At 40.0% G+C, this 13,892-nt stretch overlaps 1 protein-coding gene across 7 annotated transcripts in view; it reads right to left on the minus strand.

The window, feature by feature from the left end:
- MYLK (myosin light chain kinase) overlaps window positions 1-13,892 on the minus strand; it is a 223,844-nt gene that overhangs the window by 52,515 nt on the left and 157,437 nt on the right. For 6 of the 7 annotated variants that reach the window (XM_050899517.1, XM_050899520.1, XM_050899518.1 and 3 more), the window contains 2 exons: window positions 13,423-13,539; window positions 9,182-9,268 (listed from right to left, as the gene is read on the minus strand). In XM_050899517.1, coding sequence (XP_050755474.1) covers window positions 9,182-9,268; window positions 13,423-13,539 — 204 coding nt within the window. Of the gene's footprint in view, window positions 1-6,145; window positions 6,149-9,181; window positions 9,269-13,422; window positions 13,540-13,892 lie in introns of all 7 variants that reach the window. The other variant, XM_050899516.1, reaches the window with a different exon arrangement.

Below are 13,892 nucleotides of genomic sequence, written 5' to 3' on the forward strand. Positions count from 1 at the left end.
TCACTGGACTTCGTCAAACCACGCAGATTGCAAAGGGCTGCTGGAAGGTCTGGCTGAATATCCTGTTTTGCAGACACAAATAGCCCTGAGCAGAAATGAAAGGCAGGGGCAGCGTGGAAGGGGATGAGTACAAGGATGTGTCTCTGGGTCTGTGAAGCTGACTTCTTTGGCTAGTAGCATACACTCCACTGTTCTTAGATCTTCCTTAAGAATACCAGCTCATCTCATGCATCTTTTTGAAACACAACTTTTGTTTCAAAAGCTGCTGGAGACAGTTAGTGAAAAAGATCTAGTAAGATTACCCAAAGTTGACGAGGTCAAATGCTTGTTTTCATTAAAATATTTGAGCCTCTTGGAAATGTTAGTTCCAGTCTGCCTCTGCTGCTTTTTAAAAAAAAGACAGTTTGTCTCTCTTTTGATATTTACATTGAAACGGGCTGAAGCTCAAAACCAGCCTGGAAGAAAAAGGACATAATATGCCCTCCTTAAATGAATCTGCCTTCTAGAAACAACTTAATGTAAACATTACAAGGCTGGTATTTACATAACTTTATAGGCAGGTTTGCCTCTTAGAGAGCTTGTGTCTGGGTGGGGGGACATAAACTAAAAAAGGGAAAGATCCCATACAGGCTGATAGCTGTGGGACATTTGCTTCTGCCGTTCTTTGCCCTGATGGTGAATTCGTGAGAGCAGATATGTTCAGAAGCCTCCGTCTTTCTTTTTTGTTTCCCTTTTTTGGAATTTTACTAAAAATAGGCATAGCCCTCCCCTGAAATGGCTCTCTGCACAACTTGCTTTCATAAAGCATGAAGTAAAACTCTTACAGTCTGAAATAAACATCAGTACTCAAGATAGCATTTCCAACCAGTCCATAATTCCTACTCTCTTCCTTGAGGGACATGCCTAAGGTTACGTACGTGTCTTCTATAATGAAGGATTTCAGCACCTGGTAAACAACTACAGTAAATCCGTAACTCCGCTAACATAAGGAGCAAGACATTTCCCTGCTTCTGTCTGCTTGTGGAATAGCCTCATTTTAGCTCAGGATAGGAGAAGGGCTAAGACATACTCTAATACTATAGTCACATAGGAAACCATTTTCCCCTCATGCAAAACTTTTCAAGATTTCATCTTCTGAGAGGAACTAAATTGTTTTTTGCAGTTTCCTTTAAGAGAAACTGAAAAAAGAAGTCATGTCTGTAACGTGTCAGATATCATGGTAACAGGAATATTTATACAGGAGATGGAAAACCCAGAATCAAGTCTCTGCTCCTTCTTCCCCATCTCACTTGAATGCTTCAGACGTGTGGGATGTGACATTATGAGGTCTCTCTTCTCCCCCACATGTAAATGAATCACAGTGTAACCTCCTTCAGACCCTTCTGGGGATGGGATAGATATCAGGGTCTGAATCAAAGGTGACTGTTGTCTGTAAAGCTTCACTACTCACTGCTATGCTAGAAAGCATGGAGTGACTGAGACCTAGATGTACAGAAAAAATAAAACACCTGGCCTTGTGGTCAAGGGAATGAATTATTCAGTTCTATCCTTGCTTCTGTCACAGACTTCGCTGATGTTACAAAAACTTATTACAGGTATTACTTTGCACAGACAAGATGAAATAGGAGGAAGATGATGGCTACAATTATACTAGAAGACAACAACACATCATTACTCACCAATTTATTCAAACGTTCATGAACCTATGCTAATTGCTACAGAGAAAAATGACAGTCACAATGCACTAACACCAGTAGCCTGAAAACTTCATCAAGGTTTGAAAGCTTAAACAGTTTCGCTTCATTGCTTCTCAAAGAGCAAATTCCTCAAACTGTTTCCAAATAACTGTTTATTATCTAAATACAATAAAATAGAAAGCAGCTCTGGCTTAAATTTGATGACAAGCAGAAATTAGAAAACTAAATACCATAGAAGTCAGTTATTTGAGTTTGTGTGTTTCAGAACAGTTTTTAATAGCTTTTTTTTTCCCATTAAAAACAACTGTCATTTTGTTGCAACATCCCATATTTAGTTTCTAAATCATGCAGAGATTGTTCTCTAATTGAAAAAAATCCTGCCTCCTCCTTCTCAAAATAAAAATAAAAATCCAGGACATACTCACTCTTGCATTCCAGTCAAAAGAGAGCTAGCATATACTAGCACACTCAGAGCTTCAATAATGCAATATAGTACACTGAAAGTAACTCAGTATTTGAAAGCAGCCTGGCTGGAGGAAGAAACAATTCCATAGCAGTTTAGTAGCACAGTGCTTGAGCAATTTCTGCAATTAAAGCAAATCTGAGCAGCGCAGAAGAGATCCAGTATCAAACAGAGCTTACAAACAACCCAGGTCATGTGAATTCCACTAAAAGGTCTGGTGGGAGCAAGACGACAATGTTAGTTTCTTAAATACAGATTTAATTTTCATATTTCTCATGTCCTGCAAGAAAACCTACAATTAGATGCCAAAATGCTGTGCCCAAGTGTGTAGGAACAGGAATCTAAACTAGGTTATTAGCCTGCTACCCAGTCTGTTATATAGGAAAATACTGTCAGGTCATCTGGACATTCAGGAGCTCCAAATGATTTCAGCGGGAAAAGCAAGGTGTTATGTGCTTTTGCACATTAATTAAGCCAATGGATTTAGGTCCCTACTTTATAAAGAAGAAACTTCGGTCAATGCTTCTATTACATGCCTCAGATCTGCAATTTCTAGTCAATGACTTAACTGGGAATTAATGATGCATGGCACCTCTTCAGTTCAAGGTCACATTGCAAAAACTGTACTCATTTTTCTCTGCATGAGACAGTCAATAAACATTTCTGTCTTCTTCTGTCAACATACACATATGTAGGATGGACTGTATGAAAAACACATGGAAAATACTGTTCTGTGCCAACAGTAACTCAGAAAATGTCAGTATGGTGTGAGCTGTAAAGTAACTTGGCAGAGATTCAAAATGCATAGCCGGCATTAGCTAAACAGTGCTGAACTGGTCATTAAGGAGAAGTGATTTACACAACAAATTAGTGTTTCTCCATTGCTCTCTTTATACGTACAGAAACTGAATTTTATTTTCATCTGTGGAGGCAACCAACCTTCAGAGTCACCAAGTTAAATCTTACATTGCCTTTTTACTTCAGCCTAACTTGGTTGTTAGGCCTTGTGCCACAGTTATTCACCCTTGGACCCCAATCCTGAGGAATGAAGTCAGCACCTTTCATTATTCAGGGTTTCAGACAAATCATATCTACATCTTAAAAATAGCTCATGGCAATTTTATTTACTGTCCTGGTTTCGGCTGGGACAGAGTTAATTTTCTTCTTAGTAGCTGGTACAGTGCTGTGTTTTGGATTTAGTGTGAGAATGATGTTGATAACACTCCGATGTTTTAGTTGTTGCTAAGTAGCGCTTATCTTCAGCCAAGGACTTTCCAGTTTCCCGTGCTCTGCCAGTAAGCAGGTGTGCAAGAAGCTGGGAGGGAGCATGGCCGGGGCAGCTGACTTGAACTAGCCAAAGGGGTATTCCATACCATGGAACGTCATGCCCAGTATATAAACAGGGGGGAGTTGGCCGGGCGGCGCGGATCGTGGCTCGGGAACTAACTGGGCATCGGTCAGCGGGTGGTGAGCAATTGCATTGTGCATCACTGGTGGTTTTTTGTTTGTTTGGTTGGTTTTTTTTTTCCCTTCCTCCCCCTCCTTTTTGTTATATTCCTTTTCATTGCTATTATTATTATTATATATTTCATTATTACTATTGTTAGTATTATATTTTACTTTAGTTATTAAACTGTTCTTATCTCAACCCACGAGTTTTACTTTTTTTTTTCCCCCTCTTTCCTCCTCCTCACCCCACTGGGAGGGGGAAGGGGGAAGCAGCTGCGTGGTGCTTAGTTGCTGGCTAGGGTTAAACCACGACATTTACATATACTAAAGGAGGAATTTTCAGCTTCTCTTAGAAAAAAAAAGTTTTGGTTTTTTTTTTTCCTTGAAAAAGTTTGGTCAGAGGCTTCCCTGGCAATGTAATTCATATTGTTCCAACACAGTAAGTACTTGCACTCACTATGCAGAAAATGTCTTGGTTCTTCTTGCAACAGCCAGGAATGGAGCAGCATGGACCTTCTGGGAAATGAATGGGACTGAGAGAACTGGTTTGAATAGCCTCATTGACCCTCAACAGCATCTTAGACTATCCCAGGGACAAAAGAGGACAGCAGCAGCACAGTCACCAGATTACAGCTGCTATGCAGCGCTCTTATTTCTGCTATTAAAAGAACATCTCTGACCTGATCAGTTACTTCCTTGGTAACTGAGTTCTTCCCTTAGAAAGTGGCAACTTTTATACTGAGGAAAAAACAATCTGACATGAAATGAAGATTCTGAAACATTCTATATTCGTCAGTGCTATGTTTCATATTGTATTCATAGAATGGAAATCAACAAAAAACTTGAAGTGTTTACTGATTTAGTGATATATTATCTAAACTGGACACATCAAGTTTAATGTTTTAATGACATTTTCTTAAAACGGTGCTTGCAGACTTGGATTCTCTGACAAGATTGTTTATTGAAGAGTAAATAATAGAACTGCATGCTAATCACTTGGCCACTGACTCATAATTTTTCCATGGTAATTAAAATGCTTAGAATCCCCCCCACTATGGAAAAGAATATATAACATGATAAGGAGTCCTGTCTGACATATTTACTTTTATGACACACTGTTCCAGAGATGCCACTGCTCAGCCTTGCATTCAAGTACCAACGCTGAGAAATCAGATCTGGGAAGATAACAGTGCAGCCTTCCAGAGGGTTTGATCTGGACAGTGTCAGTGGTGACATTTTATTAACAACTATCAGCAAGACAATGCATCGTTACTTAACCAAAAATGTGTTTGACATGAAATCAAACATTTTATATAGTAGCAGATATAAAAGTTTTATATCAGCAAGATACCAAATACTGCTAAATAATGTCTTTTGGGCTCCTTTACTTGAAGGTGTGTGGAGGAAGTTCTTTTCTTTGATGTAACTTTATTTTTAACTGAGCAGAAGAACTTATATTTGTGCGATCAAACTCTGTGCTGGGTCATCCCTTCAATGTATGTGGTTTGGATATGAGAACAGCGGGTTTAACGAGAGTTACTCAGATGAGGGAATCCAGGATATCCTGTTAGGTTTTCATACCACTGATTATGACAGGTGATAGTTGCCATTTCTTAATATTTACTGGAAGTAGTGCTGTGAATTAGCCCTACAAAAAACAGTGGGCATTTCTTTCCAAACACTTTAATCCAATGCTTAGATTTAGGAGAGTTATTTTCTAAAGCATTAAAGTCAATTCTTTTCTCAGTAGCAATGACTGGGATACAGTTTCTTCCTACTATAGTAAAGTTATGTTGCACTTCTCAGCCCTGGTGAAGTTTAAAAAATAGCATCTAACTGTTGCAAGATGCCTTTTTCCTCAGCAAATCTTGAAAAAAACCTTTGAAAAAAAACCCTTTTGGAAAATTCATGTTTTAAGTAAATTTTTGGGATGTCAGTTTAAAAAACCAGTTAAAAAATATCACATGCAAACTAATCACGAGACTGAGGATCAAGAAAATTGGCTTCTAGACCTGCAAATGATTGTGCCTGATATTGGGCTAATTACTCCAGCTATGATTTACTGCTGTTTTGGTCCTCAGCTTAAGACACATTAAGGAGGACAAAATATTAGGAAGTGTGGAGTAGTAATAGGTTTTTTGAAAAAAAGAATATTTATTTATAAACCTTCAAATCATTATTTACTCTTAAAAATCTCAAGCAGTACTTTGATTTTTCCACAGTCTGTTGGGACAAAAACATTTATGTAATATGCACTGAAGATTTTGCAGGTAGCCTTGGTAATTGAAATAAGCAATTCCCTTTAAGCCTAATTTGAAGTAACTTCTAATTTCAATGGGAATTGGGTGCCCAAATCCCTTTACAGCAGATGCTTTCAAAGCTCCCTAGAGAAATGTTCAAGTGGTGAGAATTTTTAGCTTAGTACTTCTGCTGCAGGGCTATGTCAAACTAGAAGACCCTTATATTATCCACTGATTGTTCTGGCATAGCAGGGAGTACGCAGTATGATAAATAATGAAAGGTTCCAATTTTCCACTGCCTCTTCTAGTCTTTTATATCTGCGCAGAAGAAACATAACACTTTATTATTCTAACTCACTAGCATTTCACATCCACCTAGCAAAGATACAAGTGGCAAAGCCTAAGTCAGTACAGCCAGTGAAGAATGAACCAATTCCAACGTTAAAAAAAGAGGTGTCCTTCCTCCATTCTTCCTCAGGATTGATTTCACTCAGATTCAAAGGTGGATCTGTTTGTTATTCTCAGAAACGTTATTATTTATTCTATCTATCATTACAGAGTTGCATTCCGCAGAGTCATAATTATTACTAAATTCTAGTGACAGAATGTTAATTGTAAGCAAAAAGAAATACATTGTAATTTTCCTAATTTACTAGCATGGGAGCGATATTTCTGCACATAAACACTTGCAAGCATCCATTCAGAGCTACCGTTAAACATTGAATGCTACAAAGCTGCCTTCATAGGTGTTTTTCTGAGAATAACTGCTTATTCTAAACCAGAGTCTAGTATGTATTGCATTTCAAGAGAGGTAATGCCCAAAAATTTCCTTACCATTGGATTTCTGTAGCTTACAAACCCCAAGCTTCCAGTAATAAAATAACAGTCAGAATGAGCAGTCAAATGACCTAGGTCAGCAACTATTCTCACAGTGAGACAAATTCTACAGATTGACATACTGACAATCATTCTCTTTCACAAAAAGAAAATTATTGATCTGTGCTTTCAGGAACTAAAATTTAATTACTTTCCTGAAGGTTTCTACTAGGGCAAAAAACAAGGATCACTTATAATTTATCTGAAGGGAGAAAAGGTTGACATAACTCCTAACCAAGAAATTTGACTTGCACTTTCTTACAGAAAATGCAAAATAGGGATTTTTTTTCCCCTGAGAAGTATTTCTAAAAATGACAGAGAATATATAGTTTCTGTATCCCATACAGTATATACTATTGTGACTGAATTCACTATTCAAAATTCAGAATTTATTCAGTGGGATTATTAGGAATTTTTGTTCTCTATTTCTTCAATATCATTCCTTACAATCTATTTGCCATTAGGACTGTTGGCGAGTTGATGTGGCAATAAAGACTAGAAGACATCAGAGTAAAAATTTATGTCCTTATTAGGTTGGGACATCTTAATTCACAGTCATTCTTTATTAACCTTCTTTTCGAGAGAAATGCAGTAAAGATGCACAAATATCTGACTTGTTAAGCCCATTCTGTTTCAGGTAAGGAACTTTAAAATCTCTACTTCTGAAAGGGATTTCAGTTTAAATTGGAACTGTGAAGTCTACTGGATCAGTTTTGTATCTTTTGCCCCTGACAAACGTACAAATATAACACTCATTTCAGGCAGACAAATACCCACAGTCCTCAGAGACTGAGGCTGAGATGTTAAAAACCACCTGTGGAATCTCTGCAGCCAAATCCTTTTAAAATTAAATATGTATTTTTCCGAAGTTTTCCAAAAGCTCTTCCAAGGCCCAGCTTCCTAACATTCTCTCTGGTTACCTTGATGTTTTCAGTGCAACAGGAAAGATGTTTTAAAGGTATTTTGAAAAAAGAGCTTATGAGAAGTTCAAGAACTTAAACACTGATATAATATGCCATGAAGCAACCTTAAGAAAACCATTCACCATTTTCAACCTTCTTTTCCCAATCATTTCTGAAGCCAGAGTTGCCAGTTTCTGTTTTGCTACCTATATCCAATTTCCAGTAAAATCATCAGCAAGACAAGCAGTGATTTCAGCAGGATGTGGATCAGGTCATATATCCACATATTTAGACTTCCCAACTCACACTTTCTCCTGGGAAAGCTGCAATTGGTAACACTGCTGGGAGGATCAGAGGAAATGTATGTGTTTGTGTGCATAGAAAACACTATTCAAAACACTATCCCGTGGAGCTTTAAATGGCTTTAAAACTTTCTTTTCTATTGATGTTCAAGAACAAAATGATTGTTATTAATTGCTATTATTTACAGCATTTGAAGCTCAGGTGCAGAGGTGGAGCGTGTCGGTGTGACCCTTGCCACATCCCCAAATGACTGGCTGGAGGGAAGGTTACAATGCTCAGCCAGCAACTCAGAAATAGCTGTAGCCCAGGGCATAGCTCTATGTAAGTCAGCAGTTCCAGAAGCACAATTATTACCTGTGATCATCAATCAGTACAAAATTGCACTGAGTCCTGCTGAAAGCAGCTGAAAATGTTCCATGCTGGAAAATCAGATTATAGTTTCTTTCCTTTTTTTTTTTTTTGAGAGAGAGAGAGAGAGAGCGAGCTGGATAAAATATTTCATGTTTCGATTAGAACCATGTCTTTACATCTTTTTTAGGAACTCACATTGTGGACATCTTAGATAGACAACTTCCAAAATCCAGTGATTGATTTAAGAGATATTTGTATCCCATAGACACTTAATTTCAAAAGTAGTAGTGGTATTAGGAATTTCTAAACTGACATTATTGTGCTGCCTTTACCATTTAAAGTTTCCTCTTAATCAAATGCATGTATACAGAGTAGCAAACATGGGAATTTATAGCTGATTTGTTATTTCAGAAAGCATTAAAAGCAAGTAAAGCATTTAGGCTTAAAACAAGGAACATAAAATTCACCAAACCACACCCCACGGTCATGGAAAAAAGGAGATTACGCTGCAGCACATTTCAGTCAAGATACCTTGCCGACCAATGGTAAGACAGTATATTGTCTGCACAGGACACAACATGACTTGAAGCACACTACTTGAGAATTTCTGTGCTCTTTGGGAGGCAGCCAAAAATAAATCTGTGTCATAAGTTTATTGTACCATTATGGAAAACTGAGAATAGAGTGGGCTAGGTCTGAACTCACAGTTTCAGCACTTACTTCTAATCCCCACAAGGTATGAAAATGAAAAACTCATTTCACATGACTTATGAGCAAGGGTTAAAGAAACAGCACAAGCTTCTGATACTATGCCTGCAAACAGAAGGGAATGACCACCGAATCCCAAAGCACTCTTTTGTTTCCACTGAAAAGGAAGTAATTAAAATCACTGTCACTTACTCTCCGTTGGCAGCACAGGGGGAAGTGTGGTCTTAGGCTTCTTGGTCTTCTTCTCAGTAGGCTTTGAGGTCTTTGTGGATAAGGCATCTGCAATCAAAACAAATAATAAAATACAAATCCTATTTAAAAATCAATAATGAAAAAGCTGCCTATTAACATCAGTTTGTTTTGGATCTTTCTGCAAAGTTAGAGGAAATTGCTGTCCTTTTGGTTTTTAAGAAAGATTTTATGCACAGACTTGCTGGAGAATGTCACATTCTAAAAGGAAGAGGGAGCAGAGAGGGAGAAGCCCTCTACGAAAGCAGCTGCACTGAGAACCTGAGAAAGCAACTAGACAAGAGGCACCATCTAAGCTGATAGGTCTATTTTAACTGAATAGAGCAAAGTACACTCTGCACAAAGCTGCTTTAGGCAGTGCATGGAAGAGGGAAACAAAGGCATGTTTGAAGCATCATTTCATCCAAAAGAATCTCTTGCTATGTCATTCTTCTATTCCATTGTCTATGTGATCTATATAGATGAACACATTTTGAAAAGTAGCATTTCCTCTATGTTTAAATCTTTCCAAGAAGATATTATTACACATTGGTTCACTCCTAAATAAAAATGGCAAAAGGGACACCACAGGACTCAAGTTTGATGGATTTCATTATTCTCAAGATTGCACAGCTCATATCCAGCAACTACTCAGTGCTGCAACCTCCACCGACAGCTAAGAGTCAATACAAGCTCTCTTCCATGTGTATCCCATATGACATAGACACATATAACTAGAAGGTACAACCTTTTTTCAGCAAGGTTATCCCAGGTCAAGCATGTCATATAATGCAAATCCTAACAAGCTCCGTTAGATTGTTTCATCCTGACATTTATCTTTGGAAGAAAGATCCCAAATCTGGATTATGATCTCAGCAATAGCTGTATCAATTTATAGCTTTCAAATATTCAGCTTTCAGAGGATTTGTGCATGAGAGAGCTGTTTGAAATTTAGTTACCAGAGAAAAGATAACATAAATATTATGGAACCACCTATTTCAGTCACCTACTTCTAGGTGCCAGAGCGTGGAAGTTCATCTCTCTAAGTTTCCTAAAAAGTTAACAGGGGAAGACAGAATCCCCTAGCAAACAATTCAGAGCAGAAGGCTGTGCTAGACCTGAGTTCAGACACTCAGATTCTACAGATTTGTCCCGGAGCTAATTTGACAGCTGAAGTCAAACATTCCTCCAATCTGATTTGAGCCCATGAGGCCAAAAGGAATATAATGATATCTATCATTACTTGTTGAGTCTAAAAATCAGTATCTGGGATGCTGACAGCAGACTGAGTAGAAGGGAGCAATTTTAAATGTTGTTTTAGATCACAATTCTAATTTAAAAATAACAGTCATCCCCTCTGCCAGTCACAGACATGGGATATCAAATGGCGTCTCTCCTAAATAGCTGGAGTTTGCTGTGGTGTCATTCCTCAAAAACCTCTTCTCAGCCGTACAAAGCAGCACGCCAGTACGGAATGGAAAAGAGAGATAAGGCAGCCAGTATCAAGGTAAGGAATGTCGTCGTTCTAGTGTCCAACATTACGCGAGCAGTGAGCTCCTAACGCCATGGGTGCCACTACCAGAGTGAGCCAGACAGCTGATGTAACGCCATTCATGTCATCATGCAATATGTCATGAGCTGACAGTGTCCCATGATGAACACTTTGCAAGCCAAAGTCTACCTCCAGCCTCCTAGAACATGCATTGCCCAGCAGGAAATTGGAAGTGGGAAATAGGCTAAGGGAGGGTTCAGGAAGAAAAGCAACTGCTTGAAGGAGATCAGAAGACAAAGTCAAAGGAAAAAACACATAGGTGATTGAGACTTGTAAAAGATGCTGGAGCGGCTCTGGAGAGCTACTGTGTGCTAAGCACTTGGTGATCTGATCCTTTAACACTCCGCATCTGTGGCAGTTAAGGTGTTACAGGGTACTAGATTTTGCTTAAAGCCTCTTCTTGATAGTCTTCTTTGAACTTCAGTGCTGGTAAAATTTATTACTTTAAATTACAGAAATATAAACAATAGCTTATCAAATATCTAAGCCAGACTATGTTGTGACCATAGTATCACAGAAGGTGCCATTACAGGAACCAATATAATTAACTGTAATTATATGTATAATTAATTCCCTTTCTAGCCACATGAAGACTGACCCTTACTGATGGAGTTACAGGATCATATTCTTACCTTGTGTCATGCTACATTAGGAAAACAAATAATAGGTTTTTTTTCTAGACCTCCTGCCCCAAATACCACATCTGTAACACAGCTGTGAAGGCTTAGTACCCAAGATCTATGTTATTGGGCTTGTTGTTTAGTTTTGTGTTCTTTTTGGTCACAATGGAAAGTATCAGAGTATTCAAGGACGAGCTCACCAGAAGGTGAGCTGATAAGAAGCACATTTAGTTACTTAAAGTCCCTTAAGCAACTTAAAGTCCATGACAGGTTTAAAAGTCTGTGCTCTCAACCTCATGACAAAATATTTGCCAAGACCAAGACTACTTGGCAAGAGTACAGTGTCATCAGCATGACTAAGGCTGAAAATGTGTACCTCAGGCAGCAAATTATCCATATTTGAAGACTATGGCATACAAGGGTGGTTGAGCTGCTATTTTGTTTATTTTTGCTCACTTCCACTAGAAAAACCAAATGACCAAACATCAGTGAATGCAAAGAACTGATAAGTTCTAGACTGAGAAATGTGCCATACATAGTCCTGAGGCAGACTAGTACCCAGGCTCACACACCGAATTCTTATGTGCTCTTAAAGAATGCATACAGCTCAGAAGGAAATCTTCATGGATTCAACTTACTGCTCTAAAAACTTGTAGAAATACAGGGGGCAGCAGGAGGACATAGATTATTCCGCAAAGCAGCCAGAGCCCTTGGCTTTGTACTGTCTCTCTGTTCATGCTCCTTTATGGTACATATTGAATTATGTATTGTCTGAAAAGTGCAGAAGGGAAGGGGGCAGAGGTTTTTTTGTGTATGTGTGTATTGGGTTTCCATGGCAAGGTTTTGGTAGTGGCAGGGCTACAGGGGTGGCTTCTGTGAGAAGATGCCAGAAGCTTCCCCTATGTCTGATGGAGCCAGTGCCAGCCGGCTCCAAGATGGACCCACCACTGGTCAAGGCCGAGCCCATCAGTGACGGCGGTAGCGCCTCTGGGATAACAGATTTAAGAAGGGGAAAAGTTACTGCACAGCAGCAATTGCAGCTGGGGAGAGGAGTGTGAGTATGTGAGAGGAACAACTCTGCAGACACCAAGGTCAGTGAAGAAGGAGGGGGAGGAGGTGCTCCAGGCGCCGGAGCAGAGATTCCCCTGCAGCCCGTGGGGAAGACCATGGTGAGGCAGGCTGTCCCCCTGCAGCCCATGGAGGTCCATGGTGAAGCAGATATCCACCTGCAGCCCTGGAAGAGCCCACGCCGGAGCAGGGGGATGCCCGAAGGAGGCTGTGACCCCGTGGGAAGCCCGCGCTGGAGCAGGCTCCTGGCAGGACCTGTGGACCCATGGAGAGAGGAGCCCATGCTGGAGCAGGTTTGCTGGCAGGACTTGTGACCCCGCAGGGGACCCACGCTGGAGCAGTCTGTTCCTGAAGGACTGCACCCCGTGGAAGGGACCCATGCTGGAGCAGTTCGTGAAGAACTGCAGCCCGTGGGAAGGACTCACATTGGAGAAGTTTGTGGAGGACTGTCTCCCATGGGAGGGAACCCATGCTGGAGCAGGGGAAGAGTGTGAGGAGTCCTCCCCTGAGGAGGAAGGAGCAGCAGAAATAATGTGTAATAAACGGACTGCAACCCCCATTCCCCGTTCCCCTGCGCTGCTCAGGGGGAGGAGGTAGAGAAAATCAGGAGTGAAGTTAAGCCCGGAAGAAGGGAGGGGTGGGGGGAAGGTGTTTTTAAGATTTGGTTTTGTTTCTCATTATCCTACTCTGATTTGACTGGTAATAAATTAATTTTTTTTCCCCAACTCAAGTCTGTTTTGCCTGTGACGGTAATTGGTGAGTGATCTCCCTGTCCTTATCTCGACTCATGAGCCTTTCATTTTCTCTCCCCTGTCCAGTTGAGGAGGGGAGTGATAGAGCAGCTTGGTGGCACCTGGCATCCAGCCAGGGTCAACCCACCACAATGTGGTTCATAAAGGCTGGTATTGGGAAATAAAGGGGGGAAGAAGGAAGTTCTAAGGAAGGGTCTCCAGCAAAGTACTTACCTTCTACCAGCACTTTGCAAGCACATTCAGCTTTTCCTGCTGCATTCTCAGCTATGCATTTGTATTCGCCCCCATCTTCAGGCATGGCCTTCTCAATGGTAAGTGAACACAGTGTCCCTAATACAAAGGAAGGAGAGATCAAATGGATGTTATGTTGCAGTTCACAAAAACCTTAGTGCTATTAAGGAACAGAATGTATCCAATGATCCAATCCTTTACTACAGGTGATCTTCACTGCTAGAAAAAGATGTTTTGTCCTTAAAAATTCAACATCAGAATTGGAACCTTATTAATGCTAAATAAAATAAGAACACATTTATAGATAAATTGAATCTTATTGCTGTTCCCTAGGAGCTGTCCCTGCAGCCCTCAAGTGATTAATGGATGAGGGTAGAGAAGACCCAGAGCAGAATATCTGCTGCTGTTCTTTGTCTTATACGGGGGATAGGAAGTCCTCACTCAGATGATCT

This window comes from Gymnogyps californianus, chromosome 7 (genome assembly GCF_018139145.2).
Source record: "Gymnogyps californianus isolate 813 chromosome 7, ASM1813914v2, whole genome shotgun sequence".
Lineage (NCBI taxonomy): Eukaryota > Metazoa > Chordata > Aves > Accipitriformes > Cathartidae > Gymnogyps > Gymnogyps californianus.